At 50.5% G+C, this 20,024-nt stretch overlaps 1 protein-coding gene across 7 annotated transcripts in view; it reads left to right on the top strand.

Annotated features, from left to right (window-relative positions):
* The window catches only part of Sts (steroid sulfatase), a 120,817-nt gene that overhangs the window by 75,455 nt on the left and 25,338 nt on the right, over positions 1–20,024 (top strand). For all 7 annotated transcript variants that reach the window (XM_058579028.1, XM_046443344.2, XM_046443346.2 and 4 more), the window contains one exon: positions 3,207–3,343. In XM_058579028.1, coding sequence (XP_058435011.1) covers positions 3,207–3,343 — 137 coding nt within the window. The remainder of the gene's footprint in view (positions 1–3,206; positions 3,344–20,024) is intronic.

The raw sequence follows: 20,024 nt of genomic DNA, 5'->3' as shown, positions 1-20,024 counted from the left end.
AGGTTGAATTTCTAAAAGGTGTCATCATGTGTGTGGGTGGAACAAGAATCACGTTTTAAGTCCTCTCGCCCCAAGGGAGACAAACCTCGGTTACTCTGCTTTGTGAAAAGCCAGCTTTGCCCTCTAAATTCACCTAAAAGGGGGGCCTTCTTGCTGAGGATAATCATGAACATTTCAGAAATTACTCTGACCCATTCCTAAAAAAAATACATGCATGCTCACCGTGAAGGATGAGCCCCCAAGAACAGGGCTGGCTTTGTACCACCCGCGTCATCGGTGTGGCTTAGGGGGACCCAACTGTCAGGTTCACAGATTCATGGGACGTTTGCTTTGCATAGTCTCTCCTCCAGGCCCTGTTGACATAAGTCCTAACGACTTATTAAACATAGATGTGCACACTTTGAGAGGCCGTTATTAAAGAGTCAGGTAGATGCTGATTCTTCTCAGTTGAGCTCAATCAAGGCTAACTCTGGTGCTTCCTAAATGGGTCCTTTAGCAAATCCCAAACTTGCAAATGACGTTTTTAACAGATGTGCTTCCCGTCTGCATCCCCCTAGAGTATTCCCCTAGAAGGAGAGAAGTTCCTCCTCCTCGCCTATTTTTTTATTTTTTTGTTACTAGGGATTGAACTCAGGGACACTCAACCCCTGAGCCCCATCCCCAGCTGAACTGAAGACAGTGTCCCCTTAGGGTCCAGTGGGGGGGGGGTTCATTGCAGGATCTGTCCCAGATCCAAAGTCCACGGACGCCCAGGTGCCTGACCTCAAATGGCCTGGTGCTGGTGTGTAAGCGACGCTCGTCTTCTTATGTATCTCAACCGTCTCCCCATGGCTTATGACACCTAGGGCCACGCCAACGCACACTTGTTAGTGTTATTGAGGGATTAATGACAAAGAACAAGATCTGTACATGCTCCGCACAGATACTCTTCTTCTTCTCCCCGAAGGCATGCATCTGGCCCGAGGTTGGTTGAATCTGTGGGTGCAGAGCCCCCGGATACAGCAGGCCTCCAGTGGACACTTATGGAAGGATGGTCTCCGTGCGCCATATTGGATCATGGAGGTGCATGGAATTCCTCGCTTACCGTGGCATAAGCGAGAACCGCTACCCTTTGCAGGAGTGGCCTCGTGACTCCAGAGAGTGGCCTTTGGTGCCCTCGGTTTCCTGGTTCCTACCCGACTGTGGTCAGCAGCTGTGGGGTGTGCAGAAGGAACCCCAGGTGACCCTGTGTGCATTGGCTTGGTGCTGTGCACTGTCGCGGGTTGGAACAGCGGGTAGAAAGACAAAGGCACAGCCTTCAGAGGAGGAATGTCCTCGAATCTGCAAGAAGCATCCTTAGTGTCAGAGGGAAATCACAACAAAACCAAGAAGTCCTCCATGCGTCAGCCTTCCTCCTGCCCGGACTCTCAAGTCCTGCCTCCCCCAGGACGTAAATCTTCCCATTCTGAGATGGAAATGGTCCCCCCGCCGAAGGAGGGCAGGCGTGGAGCCGCCCCAAGCTCTATCTTTCCCGCCCAGCGAGCAAGACAGCCGCCGTAAATTTCCCCCACCGTCGTTTACTGAAGTGGCTCAGTTAATCAAAACTCAGTTCAGCCGTTGTCGAGGGTCTCCCTCCCACCTGCTCACAGACGGGTGTCCAGTGCTCAAGGTCGTGGGCCTTCACAAAGGACGCTCCTTCCCCGTTGGCAAGAAGGGACCCGCCGATCATTTTGCAGAGAGAGGTGCAGCTGGAGGCCGCCAAGGCACGGCCAGCGCTCTTCTCAGAGGTCAGCTCAATGTCAACAAGAGGCGAGTCCACGTCAAGAAGCCCCGAGGCTCATTTGTCCCTTTCAGCCAACCCAGTTGCCAAGCCCCCGACCTCCGCCCGGTAACCTTTGCTCGGGGTCATGGCAGCAAAGGCCAGCGGTCAGCGGGCGAGGCTCGAAGGCGTTGTCGCCCATTCAAAGGAAGTCAGTTTAGCTGCTAACGAAGGGACACTTTTGCAAAGTCGTTCAGGTCCCCAGACGAAAGGAAAGGTCGGGATCCACTCAAGGAATGTTCTGTCTGATCTCAATATCGATGGTTAGCGGTTTATTTCTGGGACATACGTTCTGGAGCATAAGAGGGGCAAGACGGTGCCCCCCGGAGCTGGGTGGGTGCTGGGAGGGTGTGGCCAGACGCAGTGGGTAACTCAAGGTGCTGTCTTCACTGGGTACCAAGGTGTGTGAGAGTGTGTGTGTGCACGCACGTGCGTACAATGAGTGTGAGCATGGATAGATCGACAGGTAGACACGTAAGTAAATATGCATATAAATACGTCAAGATACGTATGTGAGTAGAGATAAACACACACACATATTTAATATATATATTACCCTCTCCAAAGTGAAGATGGCCCGCAAGATGAGTATTTCAAAGTGAATGCTTTTTCCGCGATGTCCGAGTTCATGTTAATTGCCATATAGAGAAGGAAGAGTAAAATAAATCAACCCAAACTGCATCTCTCCCTGATCACACCGTACCTGCAGCACCTCTATGTCCACATGTCATGCCACCAAAATGCCTGGAAGAACAACTTACAGGAGGAAAGATGTCCTTTGCCTCACCATTTCAGAGAAATTGATCCATTGTTGGCTGGTTTCGTTGCTCTAGGTCCAAGGGGAGGCAGAACAAGATGGCGGCAGGGCCTGGAGGAGGAGAGCAGCTCAGGACAGGGCACCAGGGAGCAGAGAGACAGAGAGAGAGGCAAGAGGGAGTCAGGGACACACACGGTCCCCAAGGCCTCCCCTGTCTCCGGCATGCCCCAAGGCCCAGTAGTAGTCCATTCATGTTATTAATCCACCAAGTGGATTAATCCACTGATGACGTCATAGCCCTGGTGATCCAATTGTACCACCTCTGAACAGTGCTGCGGAGCCGAGATTTGGGGGGGACCCTGCCGATGCAAACCAGAACAGGGCTCAGGTCTCAACGACGTCATCCTTCTTGTTGCCGTGGAGGGTCACAGTGGGCTGCTTCCCGGGGACCCTGCAGAGAGTGGCCTGTCCTCCGATGGAAGGGCCCAACATCAGGCAATGACACTGTGGACGTCTGTGCGTTTCCAAATGGCGTCCCTGAATGCTAAGCTGGTCCTAATCAGAATGGAGGGGGATGTCCTCTATGGTCCCTGACTCTCTTTCTCTCTCTCTCTCTCTCTCTCTCTCTCTCTCGCTCTCTTGCTCTCGCAGGCACGCCGAGACGCCATTCCTGCTCTTCTTGTCCTTCGTCCACGTGCACACGGCCCACTTCTCCTCCAGAGAGTTCGCCAGAAAGAGTCGGCACGGCCCTTACGGGGATGGCGTGGAGGAGATGGACTGGAGCGTGGGTACGTGCGCCTCCGCGGCCGCCTCCCTCTTCTCCTTTGTCAATTTCTCCCTGTCACCCGGACGCCATGGGTGACCAGGCATTTGTACTTCTTTTCAAAAAAAGAAGCCAGGAAGACTGTCTCGTTGAGACTTAGATTAAAAATGCATGCCTCAAACTGGGTTCAGTGGCGCACACCTGGAATCCCAGCAGCTCGGGAGGCCGAGGCAGGAGGATCGTGAGTTCAAAGCCAGCCTCAGCAACTTAACGAGGCCCTGAAAACTTCAGTGAGGCTCTGTCTCTAAATAAAACATGAAAAGGGCCGGGGATGTGGCTCCGTGGGTAAGCACCCCTGGACTCAACACCCAGTACCCAAAATAACGTATGTCCTCCAGGCCCATAAAGGATCCTAACTGTACCGTCGTCATCTTGCTCACCTGAGCAATCTTGATTTGTTCCATTGGGATTAGGGAAGGCCACGGTATGTGGATTTTGCAGAGGAATACGCGATCACGGGGCGCGGGATTCTGTCTTGCATCCCAGTCGTCTCTGGCAACCACACCCACGCTCCAGTGTCCTCTATTTTTCCTGCCTCCCTTGATGAACTTGGGCGATGTCTAAAATCCCCGAGTCTTCTGTTTGTCCACTCTGAAGAATTCGGAGTAGGCAGGTGGTAGCTTTCTCCTCCAGCCGAGAGAACAGATGATTCAGCAAAAGAACAGGGGCGAGCAGCAATGATACATGCTCAGCTGGGAAAAGATGGTTGTGCATAAAGAACAGGATGACTCCACAAAAGAACAGGAGTGGCACCAATGGTAAGTTGGGGAAAAAAAAATAGGAAATGAGGACATTATCTCCGTGGAGCTTTTGTCTTACTCACAGGGTTGCTCTACTACTAGGTTTCATTTTTTTCTTCTTCTTCTCCGGATGATTTGGAGAGTGTTTTTCCCTCTGAGATCTGTTGCAGGCTCTGATGGAAGAGGTAATTGGGTTTTCTCTTGTTTGAACAAAAGATAAATTTCTCTGTGTGTCCCGTTCATCTGGGTGTTTTGAGAGCACGTTTAGGTTTGTCAGAAGGGCCTTTCTTCCTCACTCACGAGACTCCTGCAGATTCTGAGATATTCTGCCATAAAGCACGGGGAAGGCGGTTTCTTAAAAAGAAATATTTTTTTTCTGGGCAGAGGAAAGCTGACGCAGGATCGGTGAGCTACCGAGGACCCAGGGGAGCAGCTCGCGGGGATTTGTGTTGTTTTTGAAATCATCCTACCTACGTGTCTTATTGAAACATGCTAAAAAGGAAGGTTTAGACAATCGTCTTTTTTTTTTATTTGTTCTAATTAGGGACACAGGACAGTGGACTGCACTTGGACACGTCCTACATAGATGGAGTGTCACTTCTCCTCCTTCTGGTTGGACATGGTGTAGCATCACCCTGGTCCTGTGGTCACACATGCACACAGGGTCATAATGTCCCATTCATTCCCCTGTCCTGCCTACCCCATACCCTCCCTCCCTTCACTCCCCTCTGCCTGATCCGAAGCACCTCAGTTCTTCCCTAGACCCTCCCCGTTATTGGGAATTAGCGTCCGCAGATCAGAGAACACAGTGTCAGCCTTTGATGTTTTGGGGACTGGTTTAGGTCACTTTGCGTGTTAGTTAGTTTCCAGTTCCATCCGTTTACCTGGAGGTGAAAGTCCATCAGGTTTTATTGCAAAAAATGTGAGGGTGCTGCAGCGGCGACCTTCTCCCCCCGGGGTCTCGCGGACCTGGAAGGCGCGTGCATAACCAAGAAGTCTCATTATGTCATTGTCCCCGGGGTCAGTTCCTCCCTGGGACCTGGACTTGGTTGCTGTGTTCTTAGCTGCGTGTGTGGTTGTCGTATCCGGAGAAAGGCTGGCCGCACGGATAGAGCCCAGGGGTTTGGAAAGGGGCCTCGTGGTAGGACCCTACAGGGGAGACCAGCCTCCCGGGTGGCAGGTACCTCTGTGCACATTCCAGGGGTGCTCCACAGCTGTGTGTGGAGTCACGGTGACTGCCTGGGGACAGCCTGCCCTGCGCCTGGCCCTGGATTCTGCACACATGTCCTTCCCTTTGGGCTGCTGGGGCCCCATGTCACGTTCTCATTACTCGGGTTCCTCGGGTAAGGCAGGGGGGACTTGCAAAAGGTGAGGTGCACAGCCTCAGGTGACAGAATTCCTGATGCATCCTCCATGTTCACAGGCCGGTGTCCCCTCCTGAGCCAGAAGCCCACACCCCCCTCTGCCCCTTCTGTCCACATCATAATAAAGACCGGGTCGTGGCTGGGCACGGTCAGCACAGAGTCTCAAGGAAAGGACTCCTTCCTTCATTAATCACGATTACGCGCTGCCACCTGGGTGCCTGGGCGTTGTGTGCAGGAGGGGACCACAGCGACGAGAAGCCGTTGGCCCCCCACAGAGATTGAAGAACCCTCCGGGACGTGGCGCAATGAGAACTCAGGGTGCAAAGACAGGAATGGCCCAAGCATGGCCCCAGGGCCTCCAGCAGGGCTGGCAGGCACAGGAGATGGGTGCAGCTGGCCACCCCCTGCAGCCGTGGAACCTGTGGCTTGGCCCCTGTTGGTGGTCATGTCTCAGGGTTGCTTTCCTTTGATTGCAACATCCTCTCTGCTCTGCTGAGGGCTGGGCAGTGCTACGTGCAGAGGCTCGGCACAGAAGAAAAGAAGGGGTGCATCCATGACGATGCTCTGGGGAGACGGGGCTCGCTCTCAGTGCCTCTGGACTGCCCCTGACGCGTAGTCACACATGCACAGCAGACATGGCCATGCGTCCACCCCTCTGCAGGGGTGCAGAGTAAATCAGACGTTCTCCTTCATAAGAGCGCAGGATGGAGTCCGGGAATTATAAGAAATCTCTGTTTATGGAAAGCAGAGCTATGGTCTGAGTCCCTCCGATATACGGAATGATTTTATCCAGAGTTTGGCCACTGGACGGGGTGCTGCTGGTTTGCCCATTTTCAAATGCGGCCCTTCTAGGAGGATTGGAATAAAATAGTTATGGGAACTTAGGGTGCAGGGTGCAGCAAATAACCACCCCCCCCCCAGTTTATAGGTGCATTTATGGGTGCAAAATTGCCCTGGGTTAGGTTGCATGGGGAAAAGCGCTTTTTAGAATTTTATACACCAGGTGCATACTAGGTACTCCATAAGTAACTTTTAAAAGTGAGATCCCGCTGGGCGTGGTGGCATATGCCTGTCATCCCAAGCGGCTCAGGAGGCTGAGGCAGGAGGATCACAAGTTCAAAGCCAGCCTCAGCCACTTAGCAAGGCCCTAAGCAACTCACCGAGACCCTGTCTCTAAATTCAAAAATAAAAAGGGCTGGGGATGGGGCTCAGTGACAAAGTGCCCCTGAGTTCGATCTCTAGTACCAAAAATTAAGGTGAAATTCTAGAGGACAGGTGCCTGATGCTTGCAAAGCCCCGTCCAGAGATTGCTAAGAGCATGGTCCTCAATGAGGCTGGGTGTCTTTCCCCCGTCTACGTAGATGACGGCCCGACCACGGGCTTAGATAAGACACCCTGCCAAAATGTTGAAGGCCACTGAGCACCCCATCACCCACAGTTTGTCTCCATCTAGATCTAGGATAAAAGCTGGGACGTCAACCTTCTTCTTTCGCCTTCTTGCAAACCGCGAGGCCTCCACAAAGCCCGCGTTCTCTTGGTCAACCTTCTGTTCAGCTCGGAAGGTGGCCCGGACCTCAGGGCTGTGTGTCTCAATAAGTAACTTGCAATTCAGTGTGTGACCTTTCCGTCTTGAGTAAAGTTACAGAAAAGTGGAGACAGATGGAATTCGGGGGGGCAGAGAAGTTCAAGGAGGGAGGATCTACTCGAGATGCATCAGAAAGGGGTAAATAAAGGGACAGATTGAATGCAGCCTGTATCGATTTTAGAAGGGTTGTGCATGATATTGGGGAAGCCGTGGCCGATTGAAGACAAACGGGTGAATTTGCAAGAAGGCGTAACCTATCAGGCTGTGTCTGACGTCAGGCTTTGCTTGCAGATGAGGATTTCGGTGTCAGTATCAGCAATGTGCCTGAATCTGTTTTCTGTTGCTATGAATGAAAGCCACAGACTGATTTATAAAGGATGAAGGTTTGCTAGGCACACGCCTGTCATCCCAGCAGCTCAGGAGGCTGAGGCTGGAGGGACCACAGGTTGGAGGCCAGCCTCAGCAACATGGAGAGGGTGGGAGGGAAAGAGGGCCGATGGGAGCCGGTGCCTTGGCTGGCCATGGAAGAGAGACTCCAAAAGACCTTGCAAGGGGCGGTCCTGGTTCCCTGGATCTGTCGGATGATGGGGGGGAGGCAAGTTCTTTGTCTCGAGGAGATGGAAGATTCACAGGGAGCCTCCACTTGACAGTGAACCCCCAGCTCAGCCGTGCCCGGCCGTGCTGGGGTTGTTAGGACTGAGTAAATGCAGTCACTTTCAGGGCAAGATTGACGGCTGGGCGGGGAGAGGGCAGGCGCGATGGTGACCATGATAGCGAGGGAGATAGGCACATCATGCACCCCGTGTTCATCCACAGAGCCTCTTCCGCGGTAGTGGGCACGATGCGGAGTGAATTCTTAAATGTGCTGCCAATTTTCATTTCATTTAAACGTGGGCTTTGCGTCATTCCGGTAAAAATCGATCCATAAATCCACACGCCATCAGCTGCAGGGTAGACTGATGATAGAGCGGGAAGCCCAGAGGAGAATATGGTGGAAATGTGAAGGTGACGTTTCAAGGCAGACAGCCAAGAATAGATGACATATTGAATAAGCTTTTGCTGGAGGGGAATAAGCCTGCCATGTCTGGCACTGTGCTAACGGTTTCCGTGCACTTAAAGATGGTGGTGAGGATGATGGTGGTGGTGATAGTGATGACAGAGATGATGGTGCTGCTGTTGATGGTGGTGGGGATGATGGGGATGGTGTTGACGATGATGATGGTGCTGGTGTTGATAATGATGATGATGATAATGGTGTTGATGGAGATGATGGTGGTAGTGATGATGACCATGGTGATTTTGATGGTGGTGGTGATGGTGATGGTGATGGTGATGGTGGGGATGTTGTTCATAATGATGGTGGCACTAGTGTTGATGGAGATGATGGTAGTGATGATGGTCATGGTGGTATGGATGGTTTTGGTGGTGGTGATGGTAGTGATGATGATCATGGTGATTTTGATGGTTTCATGATGATGGTGGTGCTAGTATTGATGGAGATGATGGTAGTGATAATGGTCATGGTGGTATTGATGGTGATGGTGGTGGTGATGGTGATGGTGATGGTGATGGTGGTGGTGGTGAGATGGTGGTGGTAATGGTGGTGGTGGTGATGGTAGTGATGGTGATGGTGATGATGGTGGTGGTGGTGATGGTTATGGTGATGGTGGTGGTGATGGTGATGGTGGTGGTAGTGGTGGTGGTGATGGTGGTGGTGGTGATGGTGATGGTGATAATGATGGTGGGGATGATTTCATAATGATGGTGGTACTAGTGTTGATGGAGATGATGGTAGTGATGATGGTCATGGTGGTGGTGATAGTGATGGTGATGATGATGGTGATGGTGGTGGTGGTGGTGGTGATGGTGATGGTGGTGGTGGTTGTGGTGATGGTGGTGATAATGATGTTGATGGTGGTGGTGATAGTGATGGTGATGGTGATGGTGATGGTGGTGGTGGTGGTGGTTGTGGTAGATATGGTGGTGGTGGTTGTGGTAGATATGGTGGTGGTGATGATGGTGGTGATGACAATGATGGTGATGGTGGTGATGGTCATGTTGATGCTGATGGTGGTGGTGATGGTGATGGTGGTGGTGGTGATAGTGATGGTGATGGTGATGGTGGAGGTGGTGATGATGGTGATGGTGGTGGTGGTGGTGGTTGTGGTAGATATGGTGGTGGTGATGATGGTGGTGATGACAATGATGGTGGTAGTGATGATGGTCATGGTCATGTTGATGCTGATGGTGGTGGTGATGGTGATGGTGATGATGGTGATGGTGATGGTGATGGCGGTGATGATGGTGGTGAAGAAAACATTGACAATAAATAAAGATGATGAGGAGGAAAATGGTCGAGGGGAGAGATAAGGGATACAGTCGTGATGCTTAAGATCAGAGACGTTAGTTTTATAGTGAACTGGCATCTAGAAGACCATGAACCTTACCCCAAACATGAAAACAGCGTCTGGTGGTGTGCTGGGCTTCTCCCCGGCCCTGCCCGTCCTCTGGGCTCTGCGTCTCTTCCTCGTTGATCCTAGGAAACCTTTCCTGCCGATTGAGTTTGGTCGGTGAGACTAACGCAGAAAACATATCGGGGCGTATTTACCTGATTAACGGTTGAGTTAGTCTTTTTGTGCATAAAAACCACGGAATAGATAAATCAAAGCGAAAAATCAATAGACGTAGGCACATGAAGTTGAAAATTTCTTGACGTCAGGAGAAAGGATCAGTAATAATCTAGTTGAAAAAAAAAAGACAAAAATACGTGTTACATTAATCTAAAATACAAAGTCCCCAAGATTCCGAAAGAATTCCTACAAAACAAATGGTAAAAAACCGAGTATCCTGAAGATGCATGGGTCGTACCCATTTTTTTTTAATCAGTTCACAGTATATTTTCTAGCTTTCCATATTGTGGATTCTAGGGGAAAAAAATGCTCAAATGATAAATGAAAAAGAGCAACATTTTTTTTTTTTTAAATCACATATGCCCTGTAACAATGGTTCCTAAAGAGATCGGAAATTTTTCTTGTATTTTTTTAAAGACTAATTAAACGACAAAGAGAAACAGAACAGGTCAGTCCCGCGGACCTTTCCGGAATTTTCCGTTCCTTCCACCTCGCGTCCTTCTTTCGGCCGACGAGGTGCACTTTAAATATGCAGCCAACACCGTTTGCTTCTGAGTCCCCAGGCATCCGTGACACGATTATTAAACCTCAGCTCAAGCCACACGTTGGACGGCTTCATTGGCACGGTGGTGCTCGGGTGTACCACAAAGTCCCCTTTTGGGATCACGAAAAGGCTCTGTGTGTGAGTGTGTGTGTGTGAGTGTGTGTGTGTGTGTGGTCCAAGTTGTTTTCTTACACAGTCTTATCCAGTCTCTCCTTGATCACACTTGCAAAAGACAAGTTTATAAAAGGTCCTTAGGTCAGTAACTTTAATGGGCGTTAATTCCCCTGCACGCGCACTGGCTTAGTTGTGGATTCCTTGAAATATGGCCCCCAGTCCCGTCATTGCAAACCCCTATTTCGTAGGTAAGTGTGGTATTGACCGTCCCTTCCCGGAGCTTTTGGAGAGGGGCTGGTCTTAAACCACTCTTGTCTCACAAGCAGGTTTTTCCATGCCAGCAGGCGTAGACGGGAGGGACGTGCCATCATCCCATCAGAGAACACCGTTGACGTGAACTTAAGATGCACCGCGAAGCCTTGAAATTTGAGGTAGACAGACGTCCAGGAAGGGAGGAAGCCCCATATCGTAGGGCAATTGCTAGTACCTGCCCGGCTCTGCATGACGCTCTCTCCACAATTGCCAAATGTGCTCATGAGACCCCGTATAGAAGCCCACTTACTTGCTGGGCTGCAGAATGACCCAGTGAGCAACGGGACACGAGTCGTTATGTGTTATTGCCTGAAGAGGTATTACCAACACTACGTAGAAATAGTTAAGATCCTCTGGGGACAGTGGCACACGCCTGCGGTCCCAGCTGCTCGGGAGGCTGAGAAAGGAGGATGGCTAGTTCCAAGCCAGCCTCTGCCAAAGTGAGGCTCTAAGCAACTTAGTGAGACCCTGTCTCTAAATAAAATACAAAATAGGGCTGGGGACGGGGCTCAGTGGGCGAGTGCCCCTGAGTTCAATCCCCAGTACCCACCTACCCCCACCCCCCCAAATTAAGACCTGACATCTGTTTTTAACAACATTTAACATCACCTCTGCGTGATGCTTTACCGTCGTCGTCTGTTTTTTTTCACTCAAAGATATATTTGAGCACTTTTCGTTTCAATGTTTTGAGTTTCCCTCTTAGACTACAATTTATTTAAGCATCCCTACATGAGGAACATCAGCAGATTCCTATTTCCAGCAGAGCTGTAGTGAATATTCTATTCTGTAAAGCTGAGTGAACTTGTGGGAACTATTTGGAAATGAAAAGTCAGCCAAATTAAAATGCTGTATCAGAAAGCATATTAAAAATTCTAATTTTATATTTCAATCTTGCCTAAAATGGGATATCCTTTTTCCCCCACTGTGACAATACAGTACTCACTGCTAATCTATGATAAATGCTAATTCGTCCATCCTCCCACAACCCTAGATATTATCAATCTATTTTATTTGTCAGGTGACAGCCACAATTTCATCGTTTAAATTTTCCTTTCCTCTTGCACACAGAGCTGAGGTGCTGTATGTTTTAGTGCATGATTTCATTTCTTCTTCTGAGAATTCTCTATTCATCTTCATTGAGCGTTTTTTATTGGATCATAGTTTTTTTTTATTATTATTGACTTGTATGGGCTATTTACATATTAAGGACATTACTATTTTATTTGTATGTCACAAATATTCTGCCTCATTCTTTTGTCTTTTCGTGGTACTTATAGACACATGGGCATGATCAATGTCCTTGGTCAAGCCTCAGCATGCCTTCATGATGGGTAGAGTTTAATGGGGCTGACATACAGGGGGACCAGCCAGACAGATGTGGCCAGGTTCCTTATCTTGCTGGGTCTGCATTTCCTTATCTGTAAAGTAAGTCTGTGACCTCGTGTCTCTTGCTGGGTAAGGTGTTGAGAAATGCCAGGGAGAATCTGAGCACCTACGATTGTTCACAGGACTTTCACTTCCTCCCAGCTTTCAAGGATTCTGTCCTTCTCTTCCTCTAAGTGTGTGTGTGTGTGTGTGTGTGTGTGTGTGTGTGTGTGTGTTTAATGTTTTGGAGTGAATGGGACCCGAACGGCTATAGGTACCTTGGAGCCCAACTTCACGTGTCTGAGTCTTGGGACCTTCTTTGTAACCATGAGATGGAGTAGGGTCTGAAATAGTTTGGGGGCAAGACTCTTCACCTATGGTCCAAAAGAGCCACTTCCCCAAGCTTATTGGAGTGGGAATTGGGGGGATTGCTCACAGGGTCTGCTGGGAGCCAGGAATCTGGGTCCTCGGGCAATTTCTGGGCTCCCCCTCTTGGAGAGCAACTTTCAATATGGCAGCAGGAGCCCCAGTGTGAACCACCAATGACCTTTTTTGAGGGAGTACCAGGGATTGAACTCAGGGGCACTCGACCACTGAGCCCCATCCCAGCCCTATTTTGTATTTTATTTAGAGACAGGGTCTCCCTGAGTTGCTTACGGCCTCCCTCTGGCTGAGGCTGGCTTTGACCTCGCCATCCTCCTGCCTCAGCCTCCCGAGCCGCTGGGATGACAGGTGTGTGCCACCCAACAATGACTTTCAAAGCTCTTCCCTTAACTTGGGGATATCATCCTTGGGAAAGCAAAGCGTCTTTACAACAGGATTCTATAAAGTCATTTATATCTCCTGCCAACAAGTAGAGAAAACATCGAGGCAGGTTATCAAGTAGCACATAGCACCGTAAAAGCTATGTCTATCAATACAGAATGGATCTCGTTCATTGAGTATCCATGACGCCACTGAGGCACAAAATTAAAACATTGCGAGCCTCTGCTGTTTCCGGAATTACCCGGGGGGCTCACCGTATTCACGCAAGATTGCATTTATTTAAGGTCACCAGCAGCAGGTGCGTCCCCCCCTCCCCCGTAACTTAGTGGAATTTAGGTGGCTGCACATCGATGACTTAACTTGGTTTTGGGAGACAAAGGCATGTTGCGGCGTGGAGATGTAGATACATGTCCGTGCTATAAAACCCATGCGACAAAACACACCCGTGTGCATGTGGATTTGCATGATCTTCAGGCACCAAAATGCAAGCAATACAAGCCACAGATGCCTCCCCCTTGCAGTTCAGCACCCTTTGTATTATATATATATATAATATATATATAAGATATATGACTATATATAATATATGACTATATATCTTTATATTTGTGCATGCATATAGAATATATATACATGCATATACATATACATATAATTTTTTTGTCTCTCTGTCTTCATTTTCTATTGCAACGTCTAGTAAATGTGCATTTATGGCAAAATACCAAAATACCTTCCCTGGAGGAGGAGAATTTGCAACCTAGAGATTTAAAGAGCACCTAGTTGGGGCGTCAGAAAGACGGTTGTAAGTCACGGTGGCACAACGCCGGCAGGGCCGCTGAACCAGATAAACTTTGGGCTGTAAACCTTCGTTGGAAATTCCTTGTGTAGCCTATTGATTCTGGTCCCCTCGATTAATTCAGCTGACCAATTATTAACCTCTCGCCCACTCTGTAACAGCGTTACCAATTTTCAACAGCCAAGGCCTAATGTCCTGTTCTGAAGCCTGGGACTCATGCTATTTTACCCCAAAGGGCCATCGCGAGTTAAAATAAATAAGCATCGAGGCTCCTTTGGTAAAACATTCCCATCAGCAAAGTACCAGGAATGAATCGTCAAGGAATTAAGTTGCCTGATGAATTTACGTTGACGATCCCAGTGGCCGAAGCAGCCAGCAGCTCAACCACAACAAGAAACATTTATTGGCAAATAAGAGCCCAAATGTAAAAGCCCTGGTAGGTTCTAGCCAGGTATTTAAACATTTCTCATGGATCACTTTTTTGGGGGGTACCAGGAATTTGAACTCAGGGCACCTGAACACTGAGCCCCATCCCCAGCCCTATTTTGCATTTTATTGAGTGACAGGGTCTCCCTGAGGTGCTTAGGGCCTCCCTTTGGTTGAGGCTGGCTTTGACCTCACGATCCTCCTGCCTCAGCCTCCCGAGCCGCTGGGATGACAGGCGTGTGACACTGTGCCTGGCCACATGGATTACTTTAATCCACAAAGTGCTGCTGTAAGATATTTTACAGCAGCCCCTACACAGCCCTGCTTTCAGCAGCTTGAAATGACTTGAGGGCTGTTGGACTTCATGGAGACAGCGGACCTGGCTGGGGGTGAAGCCTCAGCTCTTTAGCTGCTGCAGGTTGTCTGTAAAACCAGCCGGTGTGAACTGGTGGCATCCACCGGTTTTCTTTCAGCCTCGGGTTTTTGCGTTTGCTTTGCATATTACAAATGCATTAACCCGAAAAGGGCACCTAGGCCCACAGTTCTAGGAGGGTGGCAGAAGACAGTAGAAATTTCACATGGGGAGGTCCTGGGAGACTTGGCTTCATGCTTTTTCTGGAACCACCAAATCCTTCCTTAGTAGCCCATTTAATTTGCTTGGTGACTATTTCAACAAAAGACACATGGGGGGCCAGGAGCTTGGGTTCGAACTATAGTTAGTAGACTCCATGGCTCTGGGCCAAGGGGAGGCAGAACAAGATGGCGGCAGGGCCTGGAGGAGGAGAGCAGCTCAGGACAGGGCACCAGGGAGCAGAGAGAGCTCTACTCACCAGGGACAGGAGAGAGACCCCAAAGGCACAGCCCAGGGACCCCCTCCTCCAGCCACACCCCACCTGCTGCAGCCACCACCCAGTGAGTCCATCCAAGTGGATTAATCCACTGATGAGGTCACACCTCTCATCATCTGATCATTTCACCTCTGAGCCTTCTTGCATTGTCTGACACGTGAGCTTTTGGGGGACAGCTCTTATCTCAACCTCCATACTGATAAGCTACAGATGTGGCTGTTGGGGGGTCTCCTGTAGACCACGGCTGGCGTCGGTGTGTCTGGGGACCCGAGCTCACGCCCTGAGCTGCCCTTGTGGCCTTCAGTGAGGAGGGTGTCTGAAAGGAAGTGTAGACTGGATCACTCGAGCCATCCCCGACAAGTGGCAAGCTGTCAGTCAACGCATTTGGTCGTGATTGGAGTGGACGGGGGGGGGGGACGGCTCTATGATTGATGTCCCAGGGGTCACCAAAGAGAAGCGCCCTTTTCCATTTTCTCTCTTTGGCTTTCGATATGGTCAAGTCCAGTGCAAAAAATCCAGTCCCGGAGCAGAAGGGAGGACGGACGGCGTGCAGGGCATTGTCGAGACGGAGAATCCCGAGGGGCTGGGCATCCCGGCCGGAGTTTGTGGGCCCTGGGAATTCTCTGCTCTCCCTGCTTCTGTTTTTACCCCACAATCCGGCCCAGAGAGGAGGGTGACGGCTGCGTTTCCAGTTGACTGTGGCTGCAGAAGTTCAGACTCGCTCTAGTTTGGACCTTGGCTGTTTTCTGAAACCCCCCGTGCTCAAGGCGTGGTCCCCAGCCTGGCGCTGTTTCCCAACCTCTGCAGGAGGCATCTTGTTATCGCGTCAGAACGCTGACTGATACAATCTAATCCGTTTCCTGAGCTTCATTGGCCTTGGTCCTGGACATGATCCCCTGAGCCTCTACCTACCTGGTCAACCTCATCAACCTTAGAAAGCCTGGGTCACCTCCCATGATAAGATAAGATAAGCTGGTGGCCATCCATTGTTTGTTTTGGGGTATCAGGAATTGAACTCAGGGGCACTGGACCCCTGAGCCACATCCCCAGCCCTGTTTTGCATTTTATTTAGAAACAGGGTCTCCCTGAATTGCTTAGGGCCTCGCTTTGGCTGAGGCTGGCTCTGAACTCACGATCCTCCTGCCTCAGCCTCCAGGGTCGCTGGGATGACAGGCGTGCACCGCTGTGCCCGGCTCACCCAACCCTTCTTTTGTGCAAGAAGAGAGAGTCCAACAAATGCAGCGCCCTAGCTGAATCAAGAGTGGACAGGCTATGTTGGCTCTGTAGTTTGCCCGTTCAAAATATTCCCTTCCAACCTGGAAAAAATGCACCGCTGTGGTGTTGCTGACCCTATGGAAGCAGCTGTCCAGGGTGACTTCTGACCGACAGCCGTGTCCATGCTGCGATTTCTCCCAGACACGTGAGTCTCGTTCCATGGAGTGGATTCTACAATCTTGTTCCACGTGACTTTGCTCATCTATGCATAAAAACACTGCTGTTCTCTGCAAGAAAGGGAACCAGTGTGCACGTGCATAGGACGGAACTCACCCAACTGAGAGATCCCAGCCCAGCGCAGAAAGGGTCCTGTATAGGATGGCCACCTCTCCATCCTAGTTTCCCTGGTCACCCTAATTATGTTAATTATTAATTTTATGTGTATTATCCGTTTGTGGAAGTTGCCGTTAGTGGTGTTGTGTTTGAGATCCACAAAGTGTCAGCGTTGGTTACATATTTCACCATATTTCCTTGTCAAAGGGCGGTCCTTGGGCCAGGGGTGGTGGCGCACACCTGTCATCCCCGTGGCTCGGGAGGCTGAGGCAGGAGGATCGTGAGTTAGAGGCCAGCCTCAGCAACAGTGAGGCTCTAAGCAACTCAGGGAGACCCTGTCTCTAAATAAAATGCGAAATAGGGCTGGGGACGGGGCTCAGGGGTCGTGTGCTCCTGAGTTCAACCCCCAGTAACCTGCCCCAAAAGGGGGGTCCTTGGGTCTCATTTTAGCCTGGTCCCCAGGAGATAGATAAGCTGCTAAAATTTGAGGGACGCTGATGTATTACAGAAATTCACCGCGGAGTCTGTGTTCTAAGGACTTGGTCTTGAGGATTCAGGAATGAGCCAAGCAGATTGAAAGACGACGACGTTCGTCTAATCTGTCCTCGAATGTCACCTTTGCCTACTTGTCCACGGCTGTGGGGGACATGATGAGGCGCGGCTCCTGAACATGTTTGGGATTTTCAGGTTAATGACAGGATGCGGAAGTGAGGAGTGGTCCCTCCGTCAGTGGATGGCGAGGGTGTGACTGAGATCGAGACTGGGCTCCCCTTCTTCTTTCTACCTCCTTAGCCCCTGAAACCCACCCTACAAGAGTTTCGTTCCCGTGCCCCAGAATTGAGGTCCGGTGGACATTTGCCTGACTGAGCCCCCCGGACTGCACTGGGTGCAAAAAAAAAAAAAAATGCATGTGGATCGCGTCTCTCTGGGTGTTTGGCTATTTCACTTAACATAACGCCTTCCGGTTCCTCCCGTTTCGATGCAAATGGCGGGATTTATTCTTTACCCTTCTTTACTTTAGAGTGTCATACAGAATAGTGCACATCTTCTTCGTGTTCGTTTTTGATGGACACCTGGGCTGATGCCATCTTTGCTTACTTTGAATAATTTTGCAGTGAACATTTTGGAGGAACGTCCTTTCTCTTCTCCATAGTGGCTCTGCAAGTTCACAGTCCCTACAACAGCGTGTGACGACAGGTCCTTTGGTCCCACATCGTCCCCAGAATCGGCTGCTGTCTGTAACCACCATTCTACTCGAGGTGGCGATGGCATCTCGGGGTGGTTTCTGTCTGCATTCCGCTAATGGTGAAAGTTGATGGGGCATTTTCATGAATCAGTCGGCCTTTTGGAAGCTTTGGAACTTGATTTTTATCCCGTAGATAAATGACCCAACTTGCAGGTGGCCCATCTGTCGGCCCCTTGAGCCTCCGATGAAGGGACAAGATCAGGGCTGTGGTTCTGCAAATCCTTGACCATTTATTTCAGGGGGAAATACGACAGCGAGTTCCCCTACGTTAAACGCGGACATTGCTTCTCACTGGTCACCATCAGTCTCTGGGCGGCGACAGCTGTCCCCTGACGGATGGGATGTCGGTGACGCTTCTGACCCTACGTGAGCTAACAAAGGATGGCCTCTCTGGAGCCAGAGTGTCTGTGCTCCTCGACTCATGCTGCAGGAGAGCCTCCGATCATGGCTCTTAGGTCCTCCTCCGATGCACAACGCCTCTGCCGAGCGTTTATCATTGCAGACGGAGACTCGGAGCCAGCACCCGGGCTGCAATTACCCTGCCTCCCATCTATCTTAAAACTCCAGCCTCAGTGACAATGCAGGAGTCCCGTGTCCCCCTGTCGAGCCGGTGAAGCACCCACAGTTTTAGGGAGACGACTTTTTAGGGTTTCCTGTGTCCCCTGGAATTCGGGGGCTGGTCCCAGACCAAGCGTTCGGCACGGAGCGCCTTATGCACTTCTCAGGCCAAGTCTCCGACGACTGCTTCGCTACCAAGAGGACCACCTGCTCTTAGCTGCTGCATCTCCCATCTCGAGGGTTGAGCCGGGGACCTGGGTTTCCATCAGGAGCGTCAATCAGAAGCGAGGACTCAAGGACCTTGGGTGATGACCTCTTGCTCACAGGCCACCTGGAATCCCACCTGCAGGGAGTAGCCTCCTGCTACCTCTGAGCGGTGGCTTCACACGGTCTCTGCAAGAGCGTCAGAGCCACGAGACAGCTCTCCAGCATCCAGCCTTCCTCTGCAACCTGTGTCCGCTCACGACGGAGAAACGGCCACGTTCCTGCATTTCCACGTTTTTTTTTTTTTCCCTCCTCTTGAGGGTGACAAGGTATTGGGTCAGAAAGCCCTCGCTTTAACAGTGAGCTGGTCCCTGAGCCTCGAGTTAAGCCCCAAAGTGCTCTCGAAATGGCTTATTTTCTGTATTTGTTTCATTCCGGGAGCAACGAGAGAGGAGGCTTTGGAAATAAAACATTTCGTTTAGAGGCTCCCCGGCAGCCCGCTGTCGGTAATTCAAAACCATCATCCTATATAAATTGGTATCATTAGATCTCAAGAACCTTACTGGAAAAAAAGAATAATATTTGCAGACCGCTGACGGCTCTGACGGGGAGAGAAAAAAAGGATAGAAAGAGACAATCCTGCGGCCCAATTTGTTCCCAGGGGAGACTTTCCGTTCAGAATTTCGAGGCGAGAAAGAGGTTAGACCTTTGATAGGATCAATCTTATGAAAAATTAAATGGTTAATGGGCTCTGGGCTCTATAGATGAGATGCTGGCTTAAAACCTGCAGAGTTCAAGGTCCAGAGAGTGCGTCTTTGGGGAAAATCACGGGCTGAGAGGGAATCGGGACTCGGACAATTTCTCAGCAGATTGAACCCGATTGCCCACCCTGCAGGGTCCCCCGGTCCCCTGGCGATGGCCTCAGCAGCTGCGTTTGCAATCATCCCGGCCCCGGGTGGAGATGGAAATGATAGAGCAGAGTCATGGCTCCGGGCAGAGAAGAAGATTGGGGACACATTAGATATGTCATCGTGGTCATTGGAAAAAGAGTGGAATTTGGAGGAAATATTCGGCAAGGGGCATCAGCATGCAGAAGGACCCAGGGGGTTTGGTTGGAAGGAGACTGCACGCATGCACGTGCACATACACAAATACGGAGCTGTCGGTCTGTAGCCCACGGGGGTGACTAGACACACAAGGCGGCCGGCTTAAACAAAGAAAAGGACTTAGGAGTCTAGCTCCAGATTTAAGCTCTGCCCCTGCAACCCTATGTCACCCCAGCCCCGCGCACACAGCCTAGGTCAGGTGGCTTCTGCACAAACACACTTTGAGCCGGTCAGTAACGAAGGCCAGGAGCCCAAGGTGCATTTGAATTAAAATTATACTTGAGCCATTTTAGGTCTGCCTAAAAAAAAAAAAATTGAAAAGAAAGTAGAGCCAGGCAGAGTGGCGCACGCCTGTCATCCCAGCGGCTCGGGAGGCTGAGGCAGGAGGATCGTGGGTTCAAAGCCAGCCTCAGCCAAAGAGAGGCTCTGAGCAACTCAGGGAGACCCTGTCTCTAAATAAAATGCAAAATAAGGCTGGGGACGGGGCTCAGGGGT

Source organism: Marmota monax, unplaced genomic scaffold, assembly GCF_021218885.2.
Source record: "Marmota monax isolate L192 unplaced genomic scaffold, Marmota_monax_Labrador192_F-V1.1 WCK01_AAM20220418_F8-fsc00168, whole genome shotgun sequence".
Lineage (NCBI taxonomy): Eukaryota > Metazoa > Chordata > Mammalia > Rodentia > Sciuridae > Marmota > Marmota monax.
The sequence above is the reverse complement of the archived record's forward strand: the minus strand, read 5'-3'. Positions and strand labels throughout refer to the sequence as shown.